This window comes from Fragaria vesca, linkage group LG3 (genome assembly GCF_000184155.1).
Source record: "Fragaria vesca subsp. vesca linkage group LG3, FraVesHawaii_1.0, whole genome shotgun sequence".
NCBI lineage: Eukaryota > Viridiplantae > Streptophyta > Magnoliopsida > Rosales > Rosaceae > Fragaria > Fragaria vesca.
The window spans coordinates 12,796,896-12,808,226 of record NC_020493.1 but is presented as its reverse complement, the minus strand read 5'-3'; the positions used below and the strand labels follow the sequence as shown (position 1 = coordinate 12,808,226).

At 37.6% G+C, this 11,331-nt stretch overlaps 1 protein-coding gene across 1 annotated transcript in view; it reads right to left on the bottom strand.

Moving 5' to 3' along the window:
- Positions 1–8,011: 8,011 nt before the first annotated feature.
- Positions 8,012–11,331, bottom strand: part of LOC101312705 — a 5,056-nt gene continuing 1,736 nt past the window's right edge. Inside the window, exons 4-11 of the mRNA XM_004294186.1 lie at positions 10,960–11,033; positions 10,058–10,290; positions 9,542–9,618; positions 9,417–9,473; positions 9,138–9,205; positions 8,908–9,014; positions 8,727–8,797; positions 8,012–8,456 (exon numbers count right to left, since the gene is read on the bottom strand). Of these exons, the coding sequence (XP_004294234.1) occupies positions 8,334–8,456; positions 8,727–8,797; positions 8,908–9,014; positions 9,138–9,205; positions 9,417–9,473; positions 9,542–9,618; positions 10,058–10,290; positions 10,960–11,033 (810 nt within the window). The 3' untranslated portion in view covers positions 8,012–8,333. The remainder of the gene's footprint in view (positions 8,457–8,726; positions 8,798–8,907; positions 9,015–9,137; positions 9,206–9,416; positions 9,474–9,541; positions 9,619–10,057; positions 10,291–10,959; positions 11,034–11,331) is intronic.

Genomic DNA, 11,331 nt, shown 5'->3' with positions numbered 1-11,331 from the left:
ATAGTACTCTTATTGTAAGAATCATAATAAACTATCCAACACATTTTCATTGTAAAGCATGAGATTTCGACATATTTACTCATAATTCATAAGGTACCATAGTCATGATGTATTTACCAATGTCATGAAAACCAGTTATCATAGCAAGGAGCGAAGAGGAGATTGAACCACACCATGATGAATTGACTAGAAAATAATAAATTTTGCTTAGATAAAAGGGTCCGGTTCAAGGGATACTTTTTTACACCATTTTTGACACCTCTTTGAAGCCATTAGATTATATAAAGTTTAATGGTCTAGATTAATTGCAAGTTTGACATCAACACACAATAAGGTGACATGGTAAATGACATGGAATTTGAAATGTCATATTTAGAAATAAACTCATAATAATCAAAAAAAAGAAAATTAACCAAAACAGTAGAACATGATCAAACAGAAAAAAATAAAAAAAAATAAAAAAAAGAAAAAGAACAAGAACAAGAACAAAAAGCTAGAACGCAAAAGAAGATTTAGCTTGTGAAAAGCATTGGATTTATATAAAGATTAAGATGGAAGAGGCCAAGATAACATAGCTAATTAAATGTGATCTGGGCTATTCACCCTTAATTTGGAATGGTTAAATGTTTGCCAAATCTCTTTCCCCAGGTTCAATTTTCAAACAAAGAAGATCGAGTCATGATGAATCTGAATGAAGTGAATTGTAGTGCTAGCTAGAGAGTGATTGCAAGTTTCAACAGGCCGATCTATATATAGCTTTTTCTTCCATAAAAAATCTATAGCTTTCTTTTTTAGTCGATTTAGAGAAAGAAATAAAATTACTTGTTTTGTAAGAATGGTAATTGGGGGATTCACAGAGATGGGAGAGCTTGGAGAAGACGATGAATTCATCTTTTCTGTTTCTGTTTCTGTTCTTGTTTCTTATTCTTGTTTCTTGTTTCTTATTCTTGAAGCGGCCATATCTGGTTGATCAATGAGATTGGGTGAAGGTGGAGATGGAGGTAGAGGTGATGGGGAGGGGATGATGGGTGGAATGGGTGAGTGGGAGTGAGTGGGAATGATGATGGACTCTCAAACCAGTAGATCTGGAAGAAGATTTCTAGAGAGAAAGGAGGAGCCTCTTTCTCTAGAAATATTCTAATTGGTTTAACATAAATGGATGATTGTAGGAAACTAAAAGGTCAAAGCCATATCTTTCTTGGATCCGGATCCTCTTCTAACCTAGCAAATCACCTAACCTTCATAAGTTTTCTATGAGATGTCGACACGTGTATATGATTGGATCTTGTGGTCTACAATTTGTCTTGTTCCCTTTCTCTTCTATATTTCTTTTCTTTCCTTCAGTTTTCCTTCCCTTAAAGTTGTACAGAAAAAACTAGATTGCATCACCTAGCAGCCACACCTAGACAACCATTTTTCTTCCGGTTATCTTCTCAAGAAGCTAATCAGATTCAACCCAAACCTAATATGCTTCTGGACTTCACTTTGCTCGCCACAGTCCGCATTTGCGCTTCCACTTTGGGCACCCAGCTTCTTCTTCGAGTCCCGCATCACCTCCCTCCGCCCATCTTATTCCCTTGAAGAAAACCAAAAGGCAAACCCTCATTCTTAAATTCAATCATCACCTAGCAACAGAGGAATTACAGTAAAATGGAAACGGCGTCATCTCATTCACTTAATTGGATTTTGCAAAGTTTGGTTGGTTGAACAAGGGACGAAGAAAAGAGGAAAGGGAGAAAAGATAGTAAGAAAATATATGAAATGGGGTATTTTCGTAAAGTAGTTACTTAAGAAGATTTTGATCATTGGATGTGATGAAAGCCACGTGTCATCATATTGTAAAAACTTAGGAAAGTAATGTGATTTGTTAGGTTAGGGGAGGATCCGGATCAATCTTTCTTTCTTTAATTATGTTTTTTGAAAGTATTTTATGCATTTGAATATCAGGTTGTGACTGCCAGGTGGTGTTGATCATCAGAATCTGATTTACTTTGTGTGTGACTTTCTGTTCTTGAACTACTTCTTGGTCTGTATTATCTTCCTTGGTTTTGTCATGCATGAGATGTTCTTGCCGGATATAAAATTTGCTTGACTGTTTGAGAGTGTGAGTAAACACGTTCGGAATTTGACTGTTTCCTTTGGTTGTGATCAAGGATTAAAATTTCTGTGATATATTCAATATATTTCCCGATATCTCTTTTTTTGAATGACCGATATACCTAGAGGTGTAAATATCTTATCTTCTATCGTATCTCCGTTAGTTCTCTGATATCGTCAAATATCTCCGATACTTAGGATATTTACGATATATCTCCAATATATTAAAGAAATATCTATAAAAATTTTTGCAATAAAGAAAAATCACCTCCAAAAATATTCAAGAGATAAGTGATTCCTTTGAGTTATATCACAATGAAGAGTGAGAGTCTCGAGTAATTTCTAGGAAATGAGTATTTTCTTAAAGAAATATTAGGATGCGGAGTGAGGGACCAACGTGCATCTTTTCAATCACCTTGAGTCTATTTATAGATGTAGAGTGATTCCCTTGAGGTATATCCCAATGAAGAGTGAGGGTCTCGAGTGATTTCGGGGAAACGAGTATTTTCTTAGAGGAATATCATGATGTGGAGTGAGGAACCAATGTGCCTCTTTTCAACCACCTTGAGTCTCGATCTTTTTAGATGTAGATGATTTTTTTTAATTTTTTTATAAAGGAATAGATGTAGATGAAGTTGATGTTTGTATTTTTGTACTATTTATATGTAAATCTAATAAATTTCAGAAAAAAAAAAAATTCTTCTCAAATTTCCGATATTTTTTCCCAGATATCCCCGATATATGTGATATCTCATTTTTTCAAAATACCGATAAATACACTGATACCGATATTTTAATCCTTGGTTGTAACTACTGATATAACTGCAACTCCATAACATTAGATTGAATCACGTTTAGCCAAACGAGCTCTTCATGTACATTTCCTACTTTAGATAGACAAGTAGATTAACCTCAAGGGGAATTATTGATATGCCGCTACGTAGGGCTGGGCATAGAAAACCTAAATCTCGATCTCGTCCCGGTCTCATCTTGAAATTTGGTGGGATGAGACGGGATTGAAATCTAAAAACATTGGTCCCATCCCGTTGGAGCAGAGCGGGACGAGTCGCGGGACTGATAGTTCAAGGCCCGGTTAGGCCCGTCCCGTCCCGTGTTTAAGTTATATGTAATCTCAGCCGTTGATATTCTTCTGTCGTCAATTTCTACCCCTAGTACTAAATCTAAACCAGTCAAACACTCAAACCTCATTCTCAATTTTGTAGTCTCATCCCAAAACGGCAAAACCCCAATCGCTCTCACCCCAAAATCTCAATCCAGCAAAACCTGTAAATCTATAATCGAAGATGCAAACCTGAAATCCCCAAATTGCTCATCTTTTGGTCTTCACCCCAAAATCCAAATGGCACTACTTCTTATCTTCATTCTCACCCAAAAACGATGGATAGGGGAAAGAAAGTAGCTGCTCGACCGCGCCCTTGTGCTTTTGGCCTTCAAAATTCATTGACATCAGTCACATCACCATTTTCAATCAGGCATAATACATTTACTCCTTTTCTGATCTATTTTTGATTGCATATATTTTTTCTGTGTTCTTCTCTTCTCACAGTGTAAATATATTTGGTTCGCAATTTGCCTTTTGCTTTAGTAAATTATCTGCTTGTTTAGTATAATAGTCTAAACATTGATCTGAGTAGTTTGTGTAATCAACTGAAATTGATCTGAAACTCTCTCAAGACTTTTACTTACTGAGCCAATCGTCTCTGTAAGCAACATCAATTCTATTTCTTTGGCAATATATATGTTATAAAATTTCTGCATTTTTGTGGTGACGATAGATTGTAACTTATGTCTGATTTAGTCCTCAGTATGTATTACAACTCTAAAATGGCTCTGGACAAATCGAGAGTACTGTGGTATTTGAATTCGGTTAAATTTGTACATTTGAATATTGAACGAATCAAGTCTTAAATTGGTATTTGATCTTGTTCTAATATTGTTGAGTGGAGTAGAAGTCCATTACCTTGTTTCCTATCTATACAATTCTAATTACTGTAGTATGCATGTCATTCCATTTTGTCTATGCATTTTTGGAATTCCATATTCTTGTCTTCAGCAACAATACTTATATATACCTTAACTGGACCTTAACTCTGTAATGCTTATATACATAGAAACATGATTACAGTTGAGCCCACTTGCATGCATACATGCATACATACATATATATAGCAATTTTGAAGTGTTGGCTATTTTCAATTTGGCATGGACTAACTGGTTTTCATTTTTGCAGAGCATGAGAGCACTGCTTCAAGCAAGAGAAGGGGGAAAGTCCACCTTGAATTCCAAACACAAAAGAGAAGGGGGAAGTCCGTTGCAACCGGTAATGTGAAGGTTGTTCATGGTTGAAATTGTATTTTGGATATTGGATGTTTGCAGCTTGTATTGCTCTGTAATATTTTTCTAGTTTGCTTATTTAACTTTATGATGTGCGAACTAATAATGAAGCACTGGATATTGCATTTTTGCCGTCAAACATTATGGATGTTATGTACTTGATGGAATATTGGGAAGGCCATCAGGGATTTTTTTTAATTTGTTAGTTGTGGGATTGGCCGGGATTAGGCCCGTCCTGTCCCGATCCCGACCAATCCCGTCCCGGTTGGGATCAATTCTTAAAAACGCAAGGCCCGTCCCGATCCCCTCCCGTGTTCAATGTCCGGGAAGGGCTGTGAGATTACCCTAATCCCGTCCCATCCCGTCCCATGCCCACCCCTACCGCCACGAGTTAGACCTCTGGCCCCGGCGGCAGCATTAGTAAATTGCATGATGTAGCTTTGGCTAAGGTATAACCGGTCTGTAGATAGACCTGTAAATGGACCTGATCTGAAACGGATCTACCTAAATCCGGATCCGGATCCGTAATAGAAATTTTGGATCCGGATCCGACCCGTTACCCGCCGGATTTTTGATAGCTAGATCCAAATCCGGATCCGGCGGGTTAATGGATACCCGACCCGTTAATCCGATCCGTTTATGATTATAAATATTTTCAAATTTTAAATAATAATTTCTTAATTTTATCATAAATTTTCATAAAACACTAATGAAATATTATAACAAAATAAATGTTTACATCAAAAGTTGAATTACATGGCTAAAATACTTCTTAACAATAAACTAATATATTCAAAATACTAAACCTCCAATGTATTTAGCAAAGAGCATAAAAAAAAACAAAGGCATCGTAACCTTCAACTTCTGTTTTGGCCACGCCAGTAATTCTGGGCATGCAAAGTCTCTTTTAGTTGTTGCGGGCGTGCCACCGCGCGGACGCGGAATGTAGTGGTTGTTGTAGCGAGGTGCGCTTAGCCTTCTGTTTCTAATCAAGCGACTGAGGATGGAGAGAGCACCAACTCCACCGCAGGGTTCTTCAGATTCGCCTTGCGTACTGGGCAAGGACTTACAGTAGTCCGCTTGAGCGTCACAATATCGATACTCGACGTAGGATCGAGCAGAGCTTCAATTCGGAAGGAGAAGAAAAAAGAGAAAGCTCCGGAGAGCGTACGGGGAAACGAAAGGAAAGCTCCAGAGAGCGTCTGAGGGTTCGACTAGGTCGAGAATTGTATTGTATTTTGTAATGTTGAGTTGTTGATTGTTTGTTGTGTATAGTGTGTTGTGTGTCGAGAAGGTCCGCTCGAACTCCTTTATATAGAATTACTTAGGGCCACATGTATTGGCTCAAAGCATGTCAAAGACTTATAGGAGTCTTCAACGATAAATATAGCGAAAGCACTTAAACTTGGTTGCCTCCTGATATGATCACAGATGTATACCGGACGTAACCGACTCTAGGCAACATGATAAAGTTTACCCAACCCGTGATCATCTGGATAACTCCATATAGATCGCACTCCTTGCCATGCACGTACTATAGTCATATGCTTTATCCAATTAAGGACGAGATGACGACGTTCTCTCCAATCAAGCATGCGGTGGCGAAGTATGAAGCCCGACTTTCTTGCATGCGAAATCCAATCGTGCGGAGTCCATCTCACATGCAACCTCTCTGCATGCTAATCATCTATGTGAAATCGTCTATGCGGGCTATAAGCTCAAAGATATCTCCCTCCAATAATTAAACATACATGCATTTGACTTTGAAAGCCTACTGTACGTGCACCACTAGATATAATCAAGGGCAAGATGATAATATCTCAAGTCGAGCGCGAAAATGCTTGTCGAGTCGGGATGCCATCGAGATGCTTCCAAGTCGTAGCGAGATTCCATCAAGATGCCGTCGAGATACTTATGTAATTAAAGGACCACAAGCCATGCACGTGCTCTTGTATATACAAGTTGGGGTACGATGCTAAGTCGAGGCGAGGTGTTCCAAATCGGGGCGAGGTGTTCCCCAGCAATTAAACTCCTCTTGTACGCAAAGTCCGTTATGCGGAGTCCGTTCGTACGCGGACTGTCCAGCTCGCATGACTTTCTGGCGGGCCATCACTTGTAAACCCATTATTTATGGCTCGCCGGTATGACGTGGACCATAAATTTAACTAATATTCACATAGACAATTACTGTCCAGTAAAATATTAATTTGGGTGTAAACAACTTCATCAAATGATCATACTTTAGACGCAATTTAGACGTTTAGGTTATCCAAATAATTATTATATTATTTAATATTTATCAATAATATTATATTTATAAAAATATTATTTAATTATTTTTAAACGGATCCGGGTCCTTAACGGATCAGATCAACCTCGATCCGTATCTGATCCGTTTAATAAACAGGTAAACGGATCCGGGTCCTTAACGGATCAACGGGTCTAATCTTCGATCCAAACCGGTTTAAAAACCACGGATCCGGAGCGGGTCCGAATTAAGATCTGGTCCATTTACAGGTCTATCTGTAGAGGCAAGGGAAGACCATGCAAGTATTGCAAGCCATAGGTTGCTGTTTATGAAATGCTATATGGCAATTGTTTTCTGAATTACAAATCCCAAATCTAATTACCACAGATCAATGTAATTTTTGCCGATTTCATGCAGCACACCGTCTCATTTTTTTATTTTTTTGGCTAAAGAAGAAATTTATTCCATGCAGCACACCATCTTCTAGTTTCTTCCTACATTACTACCATCATACAGTAGCATTCTCCAATTTTCCACTGCATTGTGACATTCTTCATGTGTTTTCTTTCCTGACACATCATGGTTATCTTAGGACTGCAACTTCCCTATCTAATGGACAGGGAACCAGGTCGGCAGAGAAGGTCGAGCAATATCATTTTCACTACTGGTTCTGAACTTCTGATGACAACATGTGCGACAAGCAGGCTGGCGGCCAGTTTTACACTCTTGCCATCGTACCTCCTTTCAGGCTGGCAAGGAAGCAGCTAGATTTATGTAGCAACATCCTTTTGATATGAAAAGTTTGTAAGTGATCTTTATGAATTATGAGTCTCTGCTCGGGTAAAATGCTAGATTTGTAAAGACGGCCCCCTCTGAACATATAAAAGGACCCCATAACCAACCATTAAAGTTCGCAGGCTGCAGCAACGGTAACTAATTATCTCTGCTAGCTTCAAAGGATGCAACGCACCTTGTTAACGCACAAGACCCGCAGCTTTAAAGGATTCAGCTCTGGATCGAAGATACCCGAGTTATTCTATGTTTTAGAGGCTTCAAGCCATTAACTGTAATAACCGTTTGGTGAAGATCCATTAGGTTCAAATTCCTTCATCAGAGTTCATGACAAAGGCACCGGCTACTGCTATCTCATCTGGTGGATGACTTCATGGTTCATCAAAGAAGAAAGCAGTCCTTTGATCATCTATCTGTTATGTCAAGAGCTAGCTCAAAAAAATTTGCTTTGTTTTTTCTTGTTATTCTCCCTCGCTTCTGAACCCCTAAACAAAAAACATCGCAACAACAAATGGTGTATGCATATGATGGCCTGTGTCAAGTCATTAAATACTAAGATAAATTACACTTGGTTTCTCATGTATATACATGCTCTGTACAGTGTACAAAGAGCATCTTGAGATGTATCGAGTTTCTTTAAAAAGAGGGTTTCAAGTAAATCTGGACCTATGGAGAGAGATGAATATGGACATCTAAAACCTGGCCTCTGAATATTACAGAACACAATGACTAACTAAATAGTTGACAACAGAACCTGTGGAGGGTTTAGCAACTCCCTAGTAACTGACAACAAAGGCCAGCCTTTGGCGGGTTCTAAAGACTAGTTTCTGTTACAGTTAACTCACTCGTCATCACTTTCGGAATCCATAAAGTTGAACTCCGTGTGTGAACCAAGCTTTATTAATACAACCCCCTTATTCTCTTCAGACCATGTGATACCTTCGTTCTCAACAAGCTGTATGACCTGCACAACCCAAACAAGTGTCCTGTAAACAGACTAAGCTTAAGTAGCAACTGGTATCATACTGATACACATTGAAACCATAGATTAGCACCAAAACAAGCAAAAAACAACTATGGCCCGATCAAAGGATAAATACTGAAACAATCTATCGACAGATGCATAAAGACAGGCCTTCGTTCAGTTACTATTGAAGCATCACCAGATGCCCAGGCATTTCTAACCAACTATTTTCCAATAGAATTCATGAAATAGCAAAGACTAAAACCTTACCGATTGTTTCAGCTTTGACTTTCCTAGACCATGAGACCCACATCCTGTGATAACCCTGAGAAATTGAACCGCTGGACCAGAGCAACATGGGTGATTAAATTGACAGTACCTTTCAAAATCTCAGTAACAAATCTTTAAAGGGAAATTTCCGGTGGGAGGAGGTGAAATGAGAGAGGCTCACATTGAGCATATGTTCCAAATAGAAGATGGATTTTTAAAAGCTTCATTGCTTGTTTGACGTGCTGCCCATGCAAATCGATTGTTATCACATTTTCTATGTCCTTGTTTCTGCAGAATACAAAAATCTAAGTCACACTACAAAGATCAAAGATATGGATAAGGATGATAATCAAGCTAGCTTCTTTTTTTTGGATACCAAAAAAAATATAATCAAGCTAGCTTTGCACTAACCTAGCTTTGAAGATTTCCTGGCTTGCCTTTTCATCAGCCTTTTGTGCCATTTTAGTCTGTACCCTCCCCTAGCCAAATTTAAGATGGAAGTCAAGTCATTATCTTAACTTCAATTTGAAAAATAATGAGAAAATAGATGCCTTAGCCCACTAGAGAACACTCAATGGCTCACAAAGTACAAACGATGCTTCACAAGTGACAAACAGTGTGATAATGATGTCTCAAAGTATATGAACACAAACAAAAGAATGAAAACACTAAGACTGATAATACACAGACCTGCTCAGAAAGATAGCCTGCATGCCCCCTTGATCCGTTTGAATATGCTGTAGCAGCCTGACAAAAATGTGCCCACATCAGTAGTTAAAGTAATAAATAAAAAGAATGAGTTAAAGCCACAATACCTTCTGATAGTAAGACTTCATGGTATCCCAGTGCTGCCTTGCAGTTCCTCTAAATTCATGATACTCATCTCCTTTAGCTACATGTAAAATGAAAGAAATAAAGACGAAGAAAATAGCCACAGCTTGGAAAAAACCGAAAAAAAAAAAAAAAACAAAGACAAAATACAAACCAATCATTCAGAGGAAATTAATTTCCTATCTAAAAGTGCTTATCAAATCTATCAAAGGACTGAAATTTGAATCTAGTGTTGTAAACAAGAGAAGAATTTAGCTGTTCCGATCCATTAATCTAATTTAAATCAGCTAGTCCCATCCAATAACAAATCCAATTTTTTTATCTTCAATACATATGTTAGATGCCTGACTCTGAGTTATTTGAATTTTTGATACAATGAAAAGTCCTACAACGACTGAAAAGGTGCTTTTACGACTCAATAAGTATTCTAAAGCCTTACACATGCCGCAGTACAAAAGAAGAATCATGTACATAAATATTGTGGGATTCAAGTTCAATACCCAAAGTGTCTTGTTTTGCTACTGAAGAGCTTGACGTGCAACCATCAAATTCAGGTCCTAATGACTGCAACTTACTCACTACATTCTTCCAATTCATAGCTTTCGGTTCATATTCAGGAGTCTTAGATATGTTAAACAAAGATTCCAACACCTTTTGCGGGAGATTTGATTCGGTAGTACTTGGGCTCGTGGGGGGATGAGCTTCCGAACTAGCAAGAACCTCCGCATAGTTCCTAAAATAAAGGAAAGGATTAAGTTTGTAGGATGAAGGACTAGAACAAACATTATCATTTTATGGAATCAAAACTGAAATCTAGTAGAGGGAACTAGAAGCTTTATTTGTCTTTAGATATAAATGGTATATAAAATACTAACAACCATCAGTAGCACATAACTTTTAACTTATCATGAGCATCCAAATTGAAACACAGTGTATATAGAAAAATGTTAGGAAATTATGGCATTTGATTAAAGAAAACAATGCAAATCAATTGCGTCTCTTCACAACACCACACATGCAAACAAAAGAAAGAAAAAATAATATAGAATTTATTAATAACAAAGTACAGAAAATTCAGGCTCCGCAAGAAAGCATGAGCACGGACTGGATGTGAGCGTTCAACTCTACGATGTCCACTCAATACTACAGTTTATGTTTCATTTTTTGGGAATCTCTAAACATGTTTACACTGAATATCTCTGATGCATGATAGCTAGGTTTCCTAACACTGGCACAAAACAACAGAAGCAAGCCAAAAAGAGAAGGGAGTGTAGAAACCCACTAAAAATACTGATCGATAATACTCAAAGATGAAGCGGTTCTGAAGTAATAACTTACAGCCGAAGAAATTGAATGAAATGATCAAGTGAAAAGATATAAAAATCAGATTTGAATTATTTACCGGCGAGAGTATCCTGAATACCATATATTATCCTCAGATGAATAAGAAGTACAATCTGATGCCCTATCTGTCAGCTGTCACAAAACCACAATCAATGAATAGAACTATAGCACAAAAGCAAATAATAAATATTTAAATATATATATATATATATACAGGGCCCTTCCAACGAGGGATCCATTTTTTTGTTTATTTATAGGGATAAGGTATTTGACGAACTTTCCGATCACAAAATCACATCTCCACCGTTCAATTTGTAGGTCTATATGAGTAGATCACTTCCACAAGTTTTTAGAAGATTTAGTGATCGTTAAGTCGTCCAAAACTTTGATTTAGTTTTAATAAAGTTGAACGGTTCAGGTTTGTTAGAAA